The 22,193-nt window shown below is 45.9% G+C and overlaps 1 protein-coding gene across 1 annotated transcript in view; it reads right to left on the bottom strand.

Annotated features, from left to right (window-relative positions):
* TSPAN7 (tetraspanin 7) overlaps positions 1–21,840 on the bottom strand; it is a 103,287-nt gene extending 81,447 nt beyond the window's left edge. Inside the window, exon 1 of the mRNA XM_063343846.1 lies at positions 21,688–21,840. Coding sequence (XP_063199916.1) covers positions 21,688–21,768 — 81 coding nt within the window. The 5' untranslated portion in view covers positions 21,769–21,840. The remainder of the gene's footprint in view (positions 1–21,687) is intronic.
* Positions 21,841–22,193: the final 353 nt, after the last annotated feature.

The following is a 22,193-nucleotide window of genomic DNA, read 5'->3' as shown; positions in this document are numbered from 1 at the left end:
TCTGACACCTGCTGATCCCACAGACCAGCCTGCTCCCACCCCATGTCCCCCCTTCCCCCCTGCCAAAGAGTAGGGCCAGCGGGGCAGCAGCTCCCCACCCCGAGGGACGGGGAACTGGAGGGGGAGTAGAGAGGAGCATGGATTGGCCCCACCGCAAAGGCTACATACCAAGTGTTACAGCATTTTAGAAGTACCTGGTGTCACGCACAGGCAGAACGGCAGTGCTCCCATAGTACCGATATATTGCCCATCGTTGCACATATATAGGCACACCGCTACTGAGGCAGGCCACCTTAGGAAAAGTGAAAGGTCCCAGAAAGCAAGTGCACAGGGCAATGAAACAGCCTGCCCTGACAGCCCCATCTCCTCTTCCATCTGTCTGATTTATTCTATATAGCCACTTATTTATTTGGTTGGTGGCCCCAAGCATCAGTTTCCCTTTGCCCTTCTCCAGGACGAGAGGAAACAGGTTCAAGTTACGTCAGGGGAGGTTTAGATTGGGTATTAGGAAACATTTTTTCACTGAAAGGGTTATTAAACATTGGAATAGGCTGCCCAGGGAGGTGGTGGATTCACCATCCCTGAAGGTGTTTAAAAAAAGGGTAGATGGGGCACTTAGGGACATGGTTTAGAAGTGGCTTTTGTCAGGGTAGGTTAAAGGTTGGACTTGACGATCTTGAAGGTCCCTTCCAACCTCGGCAATTCTATGATTCTATGATTCTATGACTAACTCCTACCTTCCCCCTCCATACGTCCTCCTTGTTCCTTGACATTGAACCCACCCTTTCTGCTCTTACATCTTTGCCCGCACAACCAAGTTCCATCAGTCGTCAGCGTCCACCTTTCACATGGCTAGAAACAGGCAGCCAACACCCACACCGGCTCCTGGTGGGCGAAGCCACCTGAAGGAGCAAAAACGCAAAGGAAAGAAAGGACAACCCCCAACCCAAAGGCATTACATGATTATCATGGCATTAGAGAAGCTCCTGAATGGCACTGGGGGGTGAGCAAAGGGCTGCTGCCCCACCGCAGCCGCCTGGCACCCCGAGCCCCGCAGCATCGCTGCCTGCGGTGGGAGGATACTGCATGAGCAAAACACGACACCACCCTGGGCTTGACTTGTTTGTTTTCAAAACGAGCTTAGCCTTGCCTGGGCAAAGGCAGGAGACATTTGCTCGCTGTTAAGACGGCAGGAAGCCTGCCCGCAACACCACCTCCAGGAATAACTGCGTGGTGCTGCCCATATTCACAGTGCAATCGGTGGTTCGTCTGTTCACAGAGAGACCATACTGTCCAGGGAGTGGGGTGTTAATTGCAAATGAGATGACTACAAAGCTTTTTAGGGCTTGCAGCCCAGTTTGCACTCCCGGCATCTCTGTGCGTGGCGGCACCTCATCCGACTCCGTTTCCTCCTGCATCAGCATGCCCTGCACCAAAGTTTCTGCTTTCTCATTCCCCTTCACACTTTTATTTTCCATGTTTTTCACCCCTCCCCACTCTTCCCCCTCCCTTTTTTTTTAATGCAATGTGGCCTTTTTTTCCCCCTGCACGCTGCTGAAGGTAGGAAAAAAACCCAAAAAAACCAGACCAAAACATGTCAAGGGCAGAGCGGGGTGAGAGGGCGAGCGGTGCCGAGCAGCTCAGCCTGGGTGCCCAGCGGGGCAGGCAGCCGCCCCAGATGCCAGGGAGGGCAGGGCTGAGCACACACAGTAAATAACCGCAGCCTCATTAGGAAAGCATTAAAAATCCAAGATACAGCTGGCACAGGATGGATTTAGCGTGGCTGCGCTATTCAGCATTGGCATAAACCCTGCCGTGCCCCACGACCAGACTCCCTGCCACCGCAGCGCGCTTGGCCCCTTCCCTATGTGAGCAGCCCCCAAGAGGCACATCACCCCCAACACATAACTCTCCAAAAACACTGAACAAGGGCAAAATCACAGGGAAAACAGCCTAGAGTGAGTGCTCAGACCCCCAGACTGTACTACAGCCTAAACCCCCAAGCAGCATTTGGACTCCTGACAAGTTTCAGACAGAGGGGAAAGCAGGTTAGGCTAAACCAAACCAAAATCAGATGTTAAACTTTTAAACTGGGTGGGGAAAAAAATAAAAATAAGAAGGGAGGGAGATGATTCACCAGAAGTTTTAAAACCAAAGCAACCGGGAAGTGCAAAAGCACGCAGAGTTGAGGATGACGTGTTCCCTGCGGATCAGGTAAAAAAATTTCTGCAGCCTCAAGCTGGGAACAGGACGGGAGCTGGCAAAATGCAGAGGGGAAAAACCAGGCAACTGAATAAGTTGTCCCATTTAAAAGGGACATGGGAAAACAGGGAACTAGAACAACTGTATGTATATATCTGACCACAAGACGGTGGAAGTCTAAAACGCATGATGTGGACTAAAGTGGCGGGAATGAAGGGTTTGGTCTCAAGTGAGGATGTCAACACACAAGCAGCATCAGGAAGCTGCTGAGAGGGAGGCAGTAATGGGGACTCCTTAAAACAAGCAACTTATTACCTAGGAATGAGAGACTGGCTCATACCGGTGGGGGAATGGCACTGCCTGCTAAGGAAAGTTCAACCCTCAGAAATGCAAGGAGCATTTAACCCTTCCAGACTGAAGGTCCAGACCTACACAGGCAGAGATCAGCCACAGCAGAAGCAACAGTCACAGGCTGGGGGAGGCTGCGAGGGCACGCTCAGTAACCCAGCTCTCCCCATACTCCTTATGCCAAGTTATCGCCACAATGCTCAGGCTGAAGTTGCAGGCGTCACACTGGGGAGCCCATAACAAAGCTTAGAGCCCACCTCAGCAATGTGGTGACCAAAGGTCCCCTCTGTAGCAGTGGCCATCATAAAACCCAAAGAAACCCACTACCTTTCTCCAAAGGAATGATCCCAAAGCATGGGAGCCTCTCTGAAAAGAAATTAATGACACCAAGCAGCCCTAAAGGTGCAACATCTGAGGGGTGTGGGAGGATTGCTTAAACATGTCCACCTGGAAGCACGGGACAAATGGTATCTGCCAGAGGAGGCATCAGAAAGACCCAAGTCAAGCCGCTGCCATGAAACAGTGGTCTGATGACCATCGACGACCTGTGTGGCTACCCTTACATCAAAAGACAAATGCTGCAGGTCCATCCCTCACGCCCCACTGACACCAGGGCTGCATCCCAGGCAAGCTTCGTGGCAGCTGTCAGGGAAGGGACCACCCGGTGGAACAAAGGGAACCTGCTTGTTACCCAAAGAGAAATATTAAGAACAGGAATAATGTTTTGTTGCTTTATTCAACCAGAACATAAGCTAGAGACGTCGGATACAGAGTGAATTGTGAACTCCCAGATCACTTCCAGAATGTTCAATATTATTGTTGTTGTTATTACTATTATTACTTAGGTAAAATACACATACAAATACCATTTTATCATCAGGCATTTCAGGACAAACTGTTCACCATTTGTCTGTCTATTCCTGAAGCTGGGAGCCTCGAAGGTGCAACCCAGCTGTGCTGTAGAAACACTGGCAGGTATGTCAGGAACAAAGACATCTAAAAATTCAGTATTATGATATTTGTGAGTAACTGTGGCACTTCATAAAGACAGTTTCACAACAAGCGATACCAGAGTTTTTCCTCCTCTTATGTCATCAGAGATCAAGTTAACTAAATTCTTCCAATTTTTCTAGATGAATCACCTTTCACATATTGTTTGCTGGAACACAAAGCACAGTAAAATCGTCTGTCTTTACAGGCATCCTCACTTCCTCTGCCCAATTTGAAATATGCATTAATAATGTGAAAATCCACAATGTCTTCCCACAAGAGGAACCAAGTGCAAATCTCTACACTTCACAGTCATCCTGCGGTTTTCTTGCCAGTTTCAAAGCTAGGCAAAAATTTCGTGGTTCATTGTAACAGACCTCACCAGTGAGCTACAGAAAAGGCCAGCAATAGATAGTGTTATGACACCGATATTCTCCTTCCTGAGCAGGTAATGAACTGTCTTTTCCTCAAGCAGTGCTTGCCAAGCCCACACAAAAGGAACCTGCCAATTTCTATCTATCTGGAAGGCTGATTTATGAGGTCAAAGCCGTGTTATAAAGATCTTTTTGCCTGTCAACTTGTGATACACATGCAGACCTTTGAAAAGAAAGGTATTGCTTTTAAGCTCTGGTATGAAGTTTTGGGAGGAAGGTGGTCGTTAAATTCAGAATCTGTGTAAGCTATACAGCCCTTACCATAATTTCTTAGGTAACTTTTCATGTCCATCAAGCAGAGATTTTATATATAGCAGCCAGTGTATGAGCAGCAGCCAAACTAGTATACGGCACAACAGTGAAGCACATCCTCACCATCCAGCTCCTGATCTCCCCGCCAGAACAGGGAGGGAAAGAGCAGGCTCCTGACTGCTATGGGGAGCCTGGACCTGGACCAAATTCATTTGTTAGTGGCTTTCCACCCCCTCCTTCCTTACCAGGCCACTAACAAATTAATGAGCTATTTCCTAAGAGCAGAGCTTAAGAAGGGAAGCGCAAGGGAGAGTAAGCATTAAATACTTTGATCCCTTCAGCAGCTTAGGTACAAAAGCAGGTGCTCGCTCCTTTGCTGTTCTCCAGAAGGTGTGCCACGGCATTCATCCCATAGCCAAGAGAGAACAGGAGATCCAGGAAAGACTCAGCTGTCACCTTCACTAAGGGTAAACACATTTGAGCATTTTGCACAGCCATGTATTCCGTGGCTCCTGGATCAAGTGGGGGTAAACTCATCTTTACTTCCCCTGACAGACCAACAGTGTATTTCTAGTCCTGCCTCCACAAACGAGACCATTGGTGAAAAAGTAGGGCATGGGACTGGGGTAACCGATTAAGTCCACTGCTCTGAAAATACCTTGCAGCACTCCTAGCTCTCACAGGAGAGGCAGACTCATGTGACTTCTTAACCAATTCATAAGGTGACTCATGTAAAGGGCCTTTAGTCCACCATGAGCGTAGCCCCTCTGACTGTCTAATGCCAAACAAGTGGAGAAGAGTCTTGCTAGCGCAAGCAGGCAGGTTTGGGAAGAAAGCTGACAGAATAAGAAATCTTCGTGGTGGAATCTTGTAACCACCTGGAAGAGAAAATTCTGAAGTATCGTGGCCCTTCCTTGAAAACTCAGCAGAAACCAATATGGTCACTAAAGTCCTGCAAGATATTAATTTCCATAAGCTGAAGTGAATGCCTCCAGGAAAATGACCTTCTATGGAAGAAAATGAGTTCACAAACACAGAATGGCCCAAAGACTTTAATTGCCTTTGAGATTACTTGAATACCAAATGAGGCAAAAGACGCCTCAAATGGAGGTAAGTCAGTTTCCAAAATAAGAACTCTTGTTTTAATTTGGCAAGAGGCTCCAGATGTATCATGTGTATCTCTCTATTTTTTGAATGACCAGAAAAGCTTCTAAGTGAGCCCAGGCAGAATTTGGCTTTGCCATAGACTCAAGCAAGTGTGTGTACATGGGGCAAGGAGAGAGGAGGAGTTTTCACTGCCTTACTTGGTCTCCTCTTCTCTCCCAGGGCAATTCAGAGACAGTCCTCATGGGTCTTTTCATAACACATTGCCAGCCTTTCCTGATTATGTTCAAAAGACAGACGTCAAGACAGCAGAAACTACTGTCATCGCAGTGATGCAGCACTAGGAAAACACAATTTTCATAAGCCAAGTTGTGAGACAGAAATGCTTCCAGGACAGGCTGAGAAGTGTTTTCCACTTGCTCAGCTATGCCCAAGGATAAGGTCTCAGCCTGACAGGATCACCTTAGGTCATCTTCAGCATCATTCTTTGGGCACTTCTAATGTGTTTCATCTACTACGGGTTATCATCCTACTGTACAGAAAATAAGTCAGAGCACTACATCATCCCATGGCTGACACATGCTCTAGTTACCTTACATGAAGCAAGGACTGCTTAGCCTCTGTCCATCCAGGGGGAAGGAAAAGGAGAACCGAATGAAATGTTGTCTTCTAAACCGGATTTACATGGGAAGCTCCTAGGACAACACCACCACAAAAAGAAAAACCCCATGAAGTGAAGATTTTTCCCATGTCTGACAGAATTTTTCAGTAAGAAGTTTCTGACATTTTTATTAATGTGAAAAAGGACACTCTCCTGCCTCCCAGAAATGTGGTTTCTTAGTGTCAAGAGGAAACAGACACCAATATACACTGTAAGAGCTCTACAAAAGGCCTGATCTACCAAATCACAATCACAAGGCCACCTCTGGGATCTCCTGGCCTTTGCCTGCTGGTACCTTTATGAACACCCAACATAGTAGAGTACATAAAGCAAGCTGTAATTTCAGTGGTTGCGGCTCAGCCTTAGCCACCTTGGCAGAATCAAAGATTTACCACCACAGACTGTGTTTAAGATCACAGCTTTCTTCATCCACGTTTCTTCCCTGCCCCCTTAGACATGCGCCTATTACTACAGATGAAAACCAAGCCGGAGCGTGGAGGATGCTGCCTGCCCAGTGTTCAGAAGAGACAGCTCCAGAAGGGGAGCTCTGCAAGGCAGACACTTTCTGACACATCCCCCTCTCCTCTCCAGCCTTTTGCCCATCGTGGTACCAAAGCATTTTAGTGCAGGAGCAAGGCTAGCAGGGGGAAAACTGGTCCAAAATGTCTATGACTAATTCTGTTTTTCCTCCTTCAGCTTTGCCTTAGTTACTACATTTTAAGGCCATCCTGTGGCACAGCGTACATGGAAGCAATATTACATTCAAGGCCAGGCTGGATGGGGCTTTGAGCAGCCTGGTCTAGTGGGAGGTGTCCCTGCCCACGGCAGGGGTGTTGGAACTAGATGGTCTTTAAGGTGCCTTCCAACCCAAACCATTCTGTGATTCTGTGTGATTATGGAACTGGCTGCTCTGTTCTGTATACTTTCTCCCACAGTACTTTTGATTACAGGATAAGCAAAAAAAAAAAAAAAAAAAAAAAAAGAGAGAAAACCAGCAAACACAGCGATTTTATCCAAGAAGGGGTATAATTTCAATATTATTGATATAGCCCAACATGAACCACATACGTTAATTTTCAAGGATGCCAAGACTTGGAATAAAGAATACCAAAAATCAGATTTCCACAATTCCAGTGCCAGCTGTGCTCCCTCCTGGGTAACATTCATGTTGATATTCAAAACACATATCTAGATAACACTGGCTCCTACCCCAATGATCCTTCCTGTCCTAGCTAGCATGGGCCATCTGTTACTGCTTAGTATGCAGCCCCACTAGATGTTACATTGGTACTACTTATATGAAAAGAATGAAATAAACTGCCAGCAAAGATGGCATTAAGAAGTCTTTCCTAAGCAACTCATAATTTACCATTGAAAAAGTGTAATTTAAACTGCACCAAATAAGGTGATAAAAGATACCAGTGCATGAACTAAGCCATGGGCCAGCCTCTGTCTCTACATGATACCACTTATGGAGAAGGAGAAACAGGAAACAGAAATCATGCTGTAGCTTACCTGAAAAATTCTCTTTTTAGGTAGCAAGGTCCAGGAGTGACAGAGAAATTAATGACCTTTTGCCAAGTCCTTGCTGAACCCTTTCCACGCTTGTTCACCAGACCATACAAGAGGATAAAAACAAAACAGTGACTGCTCTAAACTATTCTTCTCTGCTCTCAGCCTGACCAGCTGAGCAATAGCCCTTACAAGAGACATTAGGATAAAACTGTAAGGGGACCAGCAGAAGAAAACCAGCCTGACATTCACCCAAACCCACTCAGCTTCAAGATGCCAGCTAGGATACACGGTCACTTCTTTCCATGAGCCGTCCCCGCCTACACCCAACAAACAACAAAATACACCTTAATCTATGGCCAGTGAAAAACCTTAATTTCAGTCTGACACCAAACCAAGGGCAGCCAGCATTAATTTCTGCCAGAAGGGCCTCACTGGGGGTGTGGGAGAAAGCACAGACCTACAGTACGGGCTACAGAACAGGCTCTCAGCATGAACAAACTCCCTTCTTCTTGAAGTAACCCTGAACTAAATGCTTCCTCCATGCAAAAAATCACCTGAAACCCTGATCCTCAACCTGTTCTAGCCTTATGTGGAAGCCTGGTAAGCCCCCTCTGTCCTTCCCTGAACAACTCAGCCTCAGCCCCCGTAGGTGTTAGTGCACTTGTCCTGCACTAAAGCAGACTCCTGAGAGCTGCCATCCCCATGTGGACTGTACTTTGTAGCTGTCTGATTAAAATTTAGCAAAGAAAACTGCTAATAAGTCTCTGCAGCTGTCATAGCATCCACGGCACGAATAAATTAGACAGAAATCCTTCTTTAGTGAAGAAGTCAGTCTAATTCCTTGGAGTGCTTGACAATCTCGCTCAGAAAATGTGTAAGAATCCACAAATCACAAAATTCTGCACAATGGTCTTTAAGCAGAGCTCCATGTTAGCAAAATCCTTCTCCATATCCTCATGTCCACAGCAGGGTAAAAGTAAGCAAACTAGCTTGTTCTGGAGGTCAACATTTAAACATGATCCTGCCTGCCACACTTGGTACATACCATGGAGATAACAGACTGCTGACACTTAGCACAAGGAGGATGAGGACATTCTTAAGCAGGCACACCAAATTTCCTTCCTTTTGGGTAACCGTGTCAACATGCTTGCTCCCCAGACAAATGATCTCCCAAAATAGTGGTGGATATCCATCTACAGAAATGCGCACTTATTCTCCTTGAAGGAAAACTATCCTCTCTATGCCCTGCATGAGGGGAATTTGTATTTTTTTTTTCCCCCACAAAAGGGCTTGCCTGATCTCTGAAGTCAGGAAAGTTGCCTGGATCGTTCCCAGGTGTGGAAGCCCACCCACCTGGGGGCCTGCTGTCAGGCTCTGGCAGCTCTGCTCCCTCTCCCAAGGTATTGGGCAACCTGAAATGCTTTTTCCAGTGCAGTGTGTATGCAACTTCAGAATAAAGAAGCATCACGGTCTGCCAATTTCATAGTTCAGATACAGCTAGCTGCTCTACCCAATAATCTCTTTCCACAAGCAGCATTCATTAGACTGTTCAGAAATATTACCATACTTTACAAGCTACTTTAAGAGCAGGTAAAATGCAATTTCTATTTCCGCTTGCTATTCCTGCAATTGAAACAAGATGTCAAAGTGAGTGCTACATTGTAATAATTATTACAGTCAGGGACTTAAAATAACTGATTCACAGCTGTGCCAAATTTGACCAAACTGTTCCTTAGAGATATTGCTTGACTTGCATCAGTGTCTCCGTCTATAAAAGGGGCATGCCAGCTATTCTGTTATCTTTTAAGGACTACCACTGGAAAATAAATTCGAAGATTTGGTTTTCTCCTAAATAATTACACAATGCTTCTTAGGAACAGCAGTATTTGAAGAACATAGGAAACGTAATACACCACTATCAATGTTGTAAAACCCCCCACCGTATCAACACACAGGGAGCAGCCAGGCTCCATTTTTTTTCTGAATTTAATCCAAACAACGTGCGCTCTGCCATGCCCTCTGATGCCAGCCATAACACTCAGCATTTATTCATCCACCAGCTGACTCACGTGTGATGTTGCAGTACGCTCTCTCATCAACACATCTACAGAGCGAGTCTAAACTAAAGAACTCATGTTCTTTAGTTTACGCTTCGTTTTTGTAGAAGCTGCAAAATTTTAAATGCAGTTCTACCTCTTTTGGGGCCGTCTAAGCTTTAGTGGAACCACCATGCTGGAGGAGCGCACGTCTTCCTGTGAAATGACGTTTACTGCAAAATCAAAGGGCAACCAAAGCCAGTCTAGAGACAGGAGACAGAACTTAAGTCTTCTGTCTTGACAGAGGAAGGAAAAAAAGGTTTATCCTGCTGAGATATCCATCAGAAGAATGAGTGATAAACCCTCCCGATGCCAACTCTATGGGAATTCTGTAGTATCCAAGCCAGAATAACCTTCTGTTTCACCAAACCTGAATATTAAGCACAGGCAAGTTTGAAAAATAATCATTTGGCTGCATAAGACAGTCTGGACATACATGGTTCCCACTGATTTTAAACAGAGCAAGACGACTTTTGCAAGACATTTTATACATTTCATGTGGACAAAGCTCTGTCCACCCACACGTACTCATCAACCCCAGCCGATTTAATTCTTCTTAAAATGTCTTTTTATATCATACCCTTTTGCTTACCAGTATTGCACTAACATATGATATAGAGCAAATACGCTTTCAGAAGGCAAATATTACTGCCACACAGACTCGGGCTTGGGAGCACAACTGATCGGCTGGTGAACGGTACTAGAAGAAAAAACTGGTTAACTGTCTGTTTCTCACTGATGAGGTGGCACTTATTTTTGTATCATTAATAGCTTGATTGATTGCCTAAGAGCAAAGACTTAGCATGAAATTCTTCCTGATATTCTTCAGATTTAAAGGTCTGCTATCTTACATATTTTACATATTTGATGGTGCTGTAAAAAATAGGAAGTCATTTTGGTCTTAACACCTGGCATGAAACTGCAAAGCCAAGCACTTCATGAAATTAAAAGCATAAATCAACTAAGTGGTTGTGGCTCGGTTATATTCTTGCTTATTTGGGGATTGCACTGCTCTAGGAAACAGCCCAGCTCCTTGCTTTAATACTGGCTGTTCTTCAGGGCACAGGGATTAATCCTGTCTGCTCCCCTGGCAATCTGAGGTCAGCCAGCCAGGGGGGAGGGAACACTGTAAATCTGATACTTCTGTTAAAAAATAGCTATGGTGCAGCATGATCAGGTTTCCAAACGACAGGGACCGGGTTTGTTTTGTGCTAAAGAGCACCCGTTTCTCGGGTATATACTTGCAGAACTTGTAATACTTGCAGAAGCATTACATTGCGTATCATGCCAGCTCACAGAAACTGAGCCAACTTTTCCATATCGTTTTGAACAATTTCACTAGCTGAAAATTCTCTCTCCCACAGATGTACCTATTTTAAGTACAACCGTCTTTCCTTCCAGAAAGCAACTAGCTGTTGCTTACAAAACACAAAACTTCTGGAAGTGGGAGGTTTTATTTTTGCTGCTGGTTTCAGTTGAAAATAACGCAATTGCTGGATGAAATACTCTAGTTTATTACCAGCTTGCTTGGTCCAGCACATCTCCTGCAGCCTCTAATCCCACAGGCCAGTGAGCAGAGCGGGACAGCCCACCCCACACCCCAGCTCTGGCCACTCTGGGGCAGACCCCAGCTGTGGCAGGGATCGTCTGGGATGAGGCAAGGACCAGTGGTCCTGTCTTGCACGGCTCTCTGGTGAGCGTGCCGAGGTAAACACGGCCAAGGTGGGTGAGCTCAGCACCACGCAGGGGGATGGAGGGGGCTGAGCTGCCCTTTCCACGCTGGAAGGATGCTCAGCAAAAGCATCACTTTGAAGTAGGGAGACCTAATGGGGAAAGATTTAAAATGGAGTTATTTTTCCTGAAGAAAGTATTTGCTGACAAGGCCATGGGCAAAGACAACTTTTGCACCATCCTGCCAGTTTTGCACAAACACTCTGAAAGCTGCACAAAGATCCTGCTTATACTCAGCAAACACAGCAAGACCTTGGCACCTCCTAGAAAGGCTGTATGTGGCCCCGGTCTCACCTGCCATGACAAAAACAAATCCTCAATGCCATCCCCATGAGCTACATTTTTTTTCTTTTTGAAAGGTTTGACCTTCCGAAGTAAATCCTGATCCCATCCCTTCGCATTATCCACTGTTTTATGAGAACAGACAGCAAGGAATACGCTTGGGCTTGGCTTGTATGTTCCAGAAAATAATACTGAAATACTCCTGACAGCTAGAGCCTCGACGTCTTGAGGTCCTGGTTCTCCCTTCAGGAGTTGTTAAACTGCACTCGCATGAGAAAAAAACCCTAAAGCTTGCAGGTGATGCACAGATGGTCTATAAGTTGTTCTGGGACAAGAGAGATCAATTTAAGCCTCTAGGTTATTTGACCTACATAATTTAACTCAGCAGTTTTTCCTGAAGTATACTGGAAAGAGAAACTCAGTCCCAGATAGCACACAAACTGATCTCAACATTAGCCAACAACTGCAAACTGTGTCTGCTTCAACTAACTCAAAGATGCAGCTATACAAAAAAGCAGCTCTAACACAGTATCAGTGACCTGTAAACCAAGAGCAAGTTAAAAAAAAAGTCTCTAAACATGCAATAATATCAGCTGCTGGTCTCCTATAAGACATTATTTTACAGGTAAATTGAATCACACTCTGTCTGCGATCAGGGCAGTAAGCCCTACATCCAGCCCAGGGCAGCTGCACCAGTAAAAATGATTCCAGCGATGAGATGCAGCCACCAGGGAGAGCATCGCGGTATGGACCTACCTGTATTTTTGTTTCCTCTTTGTTTTCAAAGGGAAACAGAAGTGACACGCACTTAATTATGTTATCATTCCAAGCCTAATTAGAGCCAGTTAGATGTTAAGTACTATTGAAGTGAACCATATATAGGAGGATTGAGTTTCCATCTTTTCTTCAGTTAATACATACCTGGAAAGTGTCCTCTCTCTCATCTTAACCTATTCTTGCAAGAATAAAAGCCACAACTTCTCTGACAGATATCTGGTGTTTTGATTGTCTTTTGATGCAGTGGTGGCAACAGCAAGTTGTACTGAAAATGCTTTGGCTAGGAGACTATTAGGGAACACGACAGAAATAATGGAATCTTCCCCTCTCCCCTTCACCATAGGACACGTGCAGCAATCCTCCATCTCAAACAGCTTTTGGAATTGATGTGCATGTGTTTCCATAAACTGTACACAATGTCCTTCACATTTTCTTTGGTGAGGTCAGAGTAGAGCATTTGGACAGCCCCAGGCAAGCTGCACACTGTCATGCACCTTTGCATTCTTCTAACATGGACAAAAATCCCAATCAAGGCATAGATCCCTGCAGACTGCACGGGCCTGCAGACCCCAGGTTCTCCATCTCTGCTCCAGACTTTCAACTCTGGTTGGGCCCCAAGCCCCAGACATGACTTTGAAGCCAACACACTTTATAGAACTTCAAAAGGGCAAGCCTTGGTTCTGCCTAATTGGACTGATTCAACACATGCCATGACACAACCCATCATGCCATAAACTGGCCGAAGTTTCAAGTCCAACTACAAAAAAGAACATTGACGTCACGTGGCGTATTCCGGAAATACTTGTTTCTTTGCGAACTTCATTTTTTTAGGATTTCCCAAATCACCGACAGTTTCCATCCCTGCAAGGACTACCTCCATCGAAAATTTCAGGTTTTGATATAGCTCCCATTTATTTTTAGAAGCATACAAAATGAGCACTTTTTCATATTCTGCTGCCAAAAATGCTGAAAGGAAATTTCTAAACACTTTAAAGTTGCTGCCAGATGGAGGCCAACCCATCCGAAACTCTGTCCAAATGATAAATGTTTTTAAAACTTACCAAAGAAATAAATCAGCACGGTCTAGCTGAAGCTTCAGTTGCAGGGAATGTACTTAGGTCCTTGCAATAAGAATAATTTTTTGTGTGCTAGGGGTTAGTTGAAAATATACTTTGCTGGTGGCATTCAGCGCAAATTTCTGTTCGCATGTCCTGTATTTTCTGAAGCAGTATCTGTAACCCGGTCAGGAACAAGACCCTGAAGAACTCACTAGCTTCACTGGTAGCTTCAATCTTGTGGCATCAGCAGGTCTGAGCTGCTCATTTCTATTCAGAGGTACTAAGGCACTGAGTGGTTATAAGGGTCATACAGCAGGGGCTTCCTTCACTTCCCAGTTTTAGGGAAATGTAAGTGCTCCTCTTCCTCTAGTGTTTACAGGATTTCAGCCTCTCTTCTTCTCACCTCTTTCTCTGCTGCACCCCATAAGCAGGCCAACCTTTTCCTTAGGTCTGCTCCCAAGGTCCACAGACTTCTGAAGATAAGCCCGTCACCTCATTATTCACACCATCAAATTCTCCTACCAAATACTCTTAAAAAAGCCTGCTTGAATATAAAAAAAAAAAAGAACATTTCAACCTGCTCCATCCAGATCCACAGAGAGCCCAAACCAAACCCGCCCTCTTCTCAAAGCTCACAGTAAATAACTCGCAGAATGAAATGACGACAAGACACAATTTCAGCCTTCTGCCCAGCCTGGGCTGCTCCATGGAATCTTCCTGCCATGTGGTGCGTCCAGCCTGGCCTCTGGGAAGGGGTGACCGTGGGTACCACACAGTGACCAGCCACCACCTGAACTCAGCATGGCGATTCATGGAGATGGGGAAGGTGAGAAACGGAGAGGGAAGGGGGCGGCTTGCTTCTGTTAAGGGTTTTAGCACTCACTGTCCCCAGAACCGTACAGATGAAAAAAGAACATCTGGAAAACAGCCTGCAAAACACTACATGGAAATTAATATTAATAGCATCGTTTCCATTCTTTCACTACAGCTCCTAAAAATCCTGTAGCCTACTCCCAGAGCTCAAAGAACCGGTTCAGCTATGAAATAACGATAATCCAGTAAGACATGCGCGTGCCATGCTTCAGAGTCCCTTTAGTACAGGATAAATTAAAATGCTTCCCTCTCATAACCCAGAACTGTTACAAAGACAGAACATATCAGCCATCTGCCCACCTTGGTGAAAGAGAGCTGAGATGGAAAGAGGCCTGCTCTACCAACGTGAAGGATTTCATCATCTCTGAGAGATGATTAAATACTAATTAATAGTGATGAGCCTAAAGAAATAACATTATGCAAATAAAAATGGCCTTACAATAACTCATCTGCTCCGTATAGTCACCTCTGGAGTCTTGTATTTTATTCTAAAGATTCAGTCACCTAGGTTTGCATGACACTGAGGTCAACAGGATTTTCACCCGCAAATTTGGTGGATGCAGAACAGACTCGGTACTACTGTAAAGCTAGCATCTCTGTAACAAGTACCATTGGACTTAAAAGGCACGTGCAAGATTGAAGGAGATGTTTCTGCAAGCTCACATGCACAAAGAGCGCTTCTAGATATTCATCTATTAACTCATTGGCACATGGATTTGCCCACAATTTGTCCACAATTTGTAGGACAGTTGCAACAACTGAAGAAACAATGATAAAAATCCAGAGATGGAGACAACTAATGGTACTAGGTAACCTAATTTACCTCCCTGACAGCACAGGGAATTGATAAATAGACACATAATCAGAGATAAAATCAGGTTCTTGGATCCATTTTAAATTCCCTTGGTTTACCTACAATAATTGCCTCCGTTTCCTTGACAAGCAAGGCTGGTATGAACCAGCATCCAAGAGAAAGGACTCTACTGCCTTCTCAATAGAAAAGTGCTAACAAGGCCTCCCCAGCAGCCTTCCCTAGAATTTGTATTTACACTGTTTAGGCCACACAACAGGTTGCTTAGAGCAGGAGTGAACCCTAAACAGCCAAAGTGTTTACTACACATAGAGCACTACTCCACCACAGCCCTATCCCATCACCCGTGAAAGAGCAAGGACTTCTGCCACCGCTTGTTTATGAACGCATCCTACGTCTTCTCAAATATAACTCAAACACTTCAAGTCACCCACTATCCCTCTTCACCAGTCCAAACTGACCTGTTAACGTGACCAAGTTACCATCCCCAAACAAGAGAACACTCCAGATACAGACTCCAAGGTCAAGGTGCAGCAGGTACCTTGTCAAGACATAAGCATAGTTACACAAACAGCAAGAAAAGAAGGAGCATTTAACCAACAGCAAAGTCCATTACTCCCTTAAATGAGGGGTACCAGGCTAATTTGTACCATCCACGCACGATTTTCAAAATGCAAATGGGCATCAGCAATGCAAAAACTACACCGACTTGCCAGGTCCTCAAAATACTCAAGCCAGCCACACTCATAAAACCAATTCCCTGCCCTGGAGGAGAGCAGCCTGAGACCCCTTGCGATGTCTGAAAGCACAACCGCTGCCCCACGGCAGCTCTCCCTCTGTGCCATCCCACCCATGGGTGACGCCAGGGTGGAGACTGCCCCACATCTCCTCCCAACACACCTGCGAGAGCAGCCCAGCATTCCCGATGGAGCCCAAGTGGAAGTCACAGCTTTATCTTCTCTGGTGACTTGCACTTACCAGATTTGTCATGCTGGCATGGCTCTCCTCCGTTAGGACTCTCATTAAGGGGTTTTAGGCCACAGCTGTGATAAAAACAAAAAATCCCACCAAAAAAACACCGCAAAACTAAGCCAAGTCAGGTACCCCAACAAGGAACTTCAAAAGCTGACTCTGGAGCTATGGTTTTAAACACCTTCTAGCTGCTTTTTTTTTTTTTTTTTTTAAATTCAGTTATTTATTTAGCCAACAGAATTCACCTTAGGCTACGCTCACAAGAAAACACCATTATCTTTAATCTTTCATGTATGTCATTACGAAAACAGAACACGAAACAACTGACTTAAGGAGGCAGCTGCACGAGGTTTGTGCCTAAACAATGGGGCACTTCAAGTCCATCATGACAGGGATATCGTGCATTTTAGAGACAGCAATTTTTCTGGATTTCAGGTAACTTAAGCACAAACAATAAAATGTCTTTGCAAAAATATAGCAATGATGACTTCGCAGTCAACAGTATCAGCAAAAGATTGAGCAATCTAAGCCACATGGGAAAGCTAAAACATTTCTCAAAATATTTACATTAAAACTGCCTTCTAACAGGTATTAACAAAATTGAAAAGAAAAAACATAAGCATGGCAAGTAAGAGATATTAAAAAGACCAAATACATGCAGAAACCAATGCAGAAGCACTGGAAAGAAGTTCTGGGGCGAAGACCAGTAATTTCAGTGACCCAGATGGACATTCATAATGAAGATGACTAATGCCACTAGTAACTCAAAGGGACACGCAAATTTAATTCCATATTATAATGCACAGCTTGAACGGCTGCATTTGAAGATGGGTCAGCAGTTCAGCCATAAATCTGTGTTACAGAGCAGGCCATCGCGCTTGCTCTTTGTCTCATGCATTTCCCAGAAAACGTTTTTTGTGAGCTCCTGAAACAGTGGGCAAAGGCCACCTCCACCGTACCGTTGCGGCATGAGGACCAGGAGCTGCCCGCCCCGATACCACAGCCACCACCCACCCACCTCCTTTTCGGGGAAGCCTGAGAGAAGGGGAAGATGGGGGGACAGCTTCTCCCAGGCAAACACAGGCTCTCCCCATGGCACCATGCCAGAAGGACCCTGAGCCCCCCATCCTTCATGGAGCCATCTTCTGACCACCTGGGCCCTCCATGCTGGTGACACCACATTCCTGCAGCCACCAGAGGAAGTGAGTAAAAGGAGATTAATTATACGGAAACGTGATTTCAAGCTCTTTTAAAATCACAGCTCCAGCTGTAGCCTCGCAGCCAAGCGACACTCACCTGTCCCACCACACTCCGGTCTACGGTTCTCCTGACACCTGCTAACCTCCGAGGGGTCGTACCAGGTTGCACAGGTCCATTTTCCAAGCAATAAAAACTTGGAAAACTAAACAACTACTATGCAAATAGGTATCTTAGTTGTGATATTATCACATAGCAAAAGACAAGTGAAGTTCTAAGAACCTAGTTTAGTATCCAAAATATCGATCTTGGTCAGAAGATGCTCTTCAGACCTGTGATGCACCTTGGGAAAATATCTGAATGGAAATTCTACTCATATGCTTTTATTACATTAATTAATGGCAAGAAACCCCCATACCAGCAGGATATCAGACATAAAGCACTCATTTGAGTGCCAAGTGTCTCACAGGGCCTAAAATTGGAAGCTAATCACTTTGCTATGGTGCCTCTTTGGGGCAACAACAAGCTTTGCATGGAAGATGAAACCCATTTTCTGCAGCCCCATAATTTTAAGGACCAGTGCACGCACCCTTAAAGCCCCCTCCCAAAACACATTGAGGCAGGCTGTTAATTGATAACAAAATATATTTCAAAGCCTACAACGAAATATTAAGTATACATAAATTTTAAAACATAAGTTCACTTAAGAACTAGATAAATATATAGTACTGAGGGGTGCTTAAAGGTTTCACTCCCCTATAAAAAATTCACTTTGAATTCTAATCCAAAATTCATCTTCCCTTAAAAACAAGACAGGTTATATCTCGGATTTCTAAGCAAGCAGTTTATGATACCCAAAAGGAAAAAAATAAAAATAGCTAACAGCCAAGCAGTGCTTTTACTGCTTTTTTAAAATCTACTAGTTCCAAAGCAGATGCACTCAGTACAGAATTCTGATTAGGAAAAAAACGGCTGTTGAATTTTTATTACTACATCCCTTAAGGACCAAAAGCGGTAACCCTAGGCATTTAATGTGTACTATGAATAACAATACATATGAGCACATAAAAAGCTTGTTATCTCTGTTTATGGAATTTTTTTACCATGTTGATATATTCACGGAAAGAAGTTGGGAAGTACGGTGAGGGGGAGGAGAGGAAGCTATCAAAATAACAAATATCATTAGATAAAACCTATTTGGAAAGGAACAAGCTATGCAGTACAAAATTCGAACGAAACACGTCTCTTCATTACCGCCCTGCAGCTCCCATGTAGTCAGTGGAGCCTCATTTAATGCTTGTCCTAAAAGCCTTCATCTACATACAGCTTACCCATTGATGCAAATGCAATTCATATTTAACCCTGACAAATAATAGCCCATGATAGGAACGTTCTGCCTACATACATTTGCTTCTTTTATAAACAATGTAAACACAGAGAAGTCCTTCTGGATGTTTCAAAACAGCTCACTGGATTCAAAGAAGCATCTTCTCTCCCCATCCCCTCACATCACAATCCATAACCGCCTGGCCAGATAATCCGACGGGTTTCCACCACATACCTCCCTGTCACAGCACCACTTTCCTCAGTGTTTTATGCTACAAGTCCATCCCCACAGCTAGAAAAAAAACTGCAGCTAAGCAACGCAGGGCTTTCTCCTTCAGAAATTAGCTTACAACCTCTCAAAAAACCCGTGGGTAAGCTGTCGGAATAAAATTCTACAAACCAGCCATTTGTGGCACTGGCATGTTTTCCTTCTGGTGTTAGGTAAGTCCAAGAAATAAATTTTTAAAATAGTTCCTCCTATTGAATCCTTCCCATATTTTCATCTCTGAGAATTCACAGGGACTGAATTTGAGTTACGCTGACTCTGGAGCCAGCAGCTTGTGCGAGTACAAAGAGCACCCCAGAAATAATGGAGAGGGGTTGAGACAACCCTGCGCATCCCTCAGCTCTCAAACTTGCCTGTAAAAAGAAAATGAGGATACAGCCAGAGCACACCATGCTTCTGCTCTACTCATGGCAAGAGGAGCAGCCTTGCTCCAATTTACACTAAATGGGTTGACTCAAAGCCCAGAAAGGGGCCAAAAATGCGAATTAGTTTTTGTTCTGTGCTGAAAGGAAGAACAACTGATGAAGACTTAGGGTCTGCTGTCAACTACTCTGGATCTTTACCAAGCCCTCTGGTGTCTTCTCCCGTTTAGATCTGCCTGGGTTTCCCTAGGTTGGTGCCTTGGGAAACCAGATGCAACAGCAAGCATGATGGAAGAGAAATTCGTTCTCATTTGTTCATGATTGCAGGATCTCGTCTCCAACCGTTTATTTTCTTCTTCCTTTTCCAGGCTCAAGGGAAAGGACAAACAGACAAACACACTCGGACAGCTGTCAGGTGTTAAGTAACTGGAAGAGCCACATTAGTGGGCCATGCCCTTGGAGAAGACTGGGACACACAGGAGCCTGACAGACAGTTCAGAGGAAAAGAATTTGCACTGGAGCGTCCCACCAGCAGAGACGCATTGCTGTAGCCCACACCAGAGCTCAGCTGTGTTATTTACCCAACGAGGTCCCAGCTGTCAACCTGGCCTGGCATCACGACAGCCTACAGCGCAAATGCCCTGAGCCAGCTGCTTGGCTCGATGTACAATTTTCTCTTTTTTAATGAGATTAGCGTTCGTGAAATGTGCTAGCTCAACGGGCACGCCGATTTAAGTCCTCTGTTTCTTCAGGCTGCAGCAGATACAGCGGTCACTTTTAAAAAGACGTAATTTGAAAAGATAGAATGAATTCACCAGAGCTCCTGCAGTTGCTCATTAATCACAGGATGAAGAGAGGGTTCTTGCAGATCTGTTGAGAACAGGGCACTGGAAAGGACGAATCAGTAAATTGTGGCAAATGTATAAACTTAGCAACCTACCTCCTTGAGACTAGCGTGAAGGATCTATTTGCCAACAAAAAAAATAGCACATGATTCTGGCTTTCTGTCCATTTCGGTCATCAGACACATCTGCTGCGGTTACCACCAAAATTGTTTAAAAAGAAGCGGGGGTATGGAGGGGTAAATAATGCAGAGGTACTGCCATAAGTATACATTAGCAAAATGACTTTTGGTTATGCTTATTTTGATTAAAAAAAAAAAAAACAACCTATGAAGTTAAAGTCGAAACAGGAAAAGTCATATGTTTACTATAAAGATGTAAAACATCATTGCCATGAATAAGCAATTCTTTATGTAGAACGTATTTTTAAGCAGAATGATGAAAATTTGAGTTACTCCGCTTCACAGACACTTTTCACAGCATCGAGCTCTTAAAACGGTAATACAGCATCAGCTTCCCTTGCTAGGAAGTGACAAATTCGCTTCGGTGTATTGTATCAATGACGTGCAGATTACAGTCTCTAACAGTCCACAGCGGGGCCATTATCATCTGCTGTCACCGTGTTACCATTAAAAGGTCTTTTAATCCGCCAAAAAGCCGCCAAAATACGCCGCCGACGCCCGGGGATCTGCTGAGTAACGGGGCCAGGATCGCTGCGAAAACCCCGAGCCCCCCGGCTTCCCCCCCCACCACCACCTCAGTCAATCACTGCGACTCAATTAACGTATCTGGGTCATAAAAATGGTTTACGGGCGCCGGAGCCGGGTTACGAAACGCAGCGCGGCGTATACACCGGGCGGCGGCGGTCGGCCGGTCGGTCGGTCGTACCCGCTGCGCCCAGGTAAAGAGCCGAGACGAGCACCGGGAGGGGGGGGGGCGGCGGGGGGGGTGGGGGTCGCGGGACGGGGATGCGGCAGGCAGCGGGGCCGCCCCGCAGCATCTGCCCCCGCCCGCCCCCGGTCCAACCGGCCGGGGAGGCGGCGGGGAGGGGGGCGGCCACCGCGGCAGCCGGGGAGAGCCCTGCAACTTTCCCCCGCGGGGGTATTTGCTTGTCGCAAGAAGAGGCAAAAAAATTAATTTTTATAGATCTGTGTTCATATATATTTTTATATATGTGTGTGTATATATGTGTGCGTGCATATATATGTGTGTGCGTATATATGTGTGTGCATATATATGTGTGCGTATATATATGTGTGCGTATATATATATATGCGTGCGTATATATATGCGTGTGCGTATATATATGTGTGTGCATATATATATGTGTGTGTAGATATATATATATGTGCGTATGCACATATATAGCCCAGCATCAATGGAGCCACGTCCCCGCACGGCACATCGGTGACATCCCGGCGCAGCCCACACCCCCCCCTCCCGCCCTTACCGGCCCCGCCGCCCGCCCCGGGGCAGGTGGGGGCCGCGGCCGCCGCGGGGGTGCCCGGGGGGCCCTGCCCGGCGGTGTGTCGGTGTCCGCGCCCCGCGCCGCCCCCCGCCGCACTCACCCAGAAGACGAAGGAGTAGATGATGAGGAGGGTTTTCAGACACGTTATCACGGGTTTGGTCTCCATTCTCCTCGATGCCATAATACTGAGATCCCGGCTGCAGGCTGGGCGCGGGAGGAGGAGGAGGGAGGAGGGAGGGAGGAGAGAGGGAGGAGGGAGGGAGGGAGGCGGGCGGGGGGGAGGCGGAGGGAAGTGAGCTCAGCGCCGGGCTCGCCCCGCCGCCGCCAGCCCCGCCGCCAGGGGGCGCTGCCCGCGGGGCGCCGCCGAGGTTCGGGGGGGCGGCGCGGCGAGGGGCGGCGGGGAGTTGGGGGCGACCCGCCCGGTGGCCCCGGCCCTGCCGCTGTCCGCTCCTCTCAGCAACGTGTAGAATCATAGAATCACAGAGTCATAGAACCATAGAATGGTTCGGGTTGGAAGGGACCTTAAAGACCATCTAGTCCCAACCCCCCTGCCCTGGGCAGGGACACCTCCCACTAGACCAGGCTGCTCAAAGCCCCATCCAGCCT

The sequence above is a fragment of the Chroicocephalus ridibundus genome, chromosome 1, assembly GCF_963924245.1.
Source record: "Chroicocephalus ridibundus chromosome 1, bChrRid1.1, whole genome shotgun sequence".
NCBI classification, from domain to species: Eukaryota; Metazoa; Chordata; class Aves; order Charadriiformes; family Laridae; genus Chroicocephalus; species Chroicocephalus ridibundus.
The sequence above is the reverse complement of the archived record's forward strand: the minus strand, read 5'-3'. Positions and strand labels throughout refer to the sequence as shown.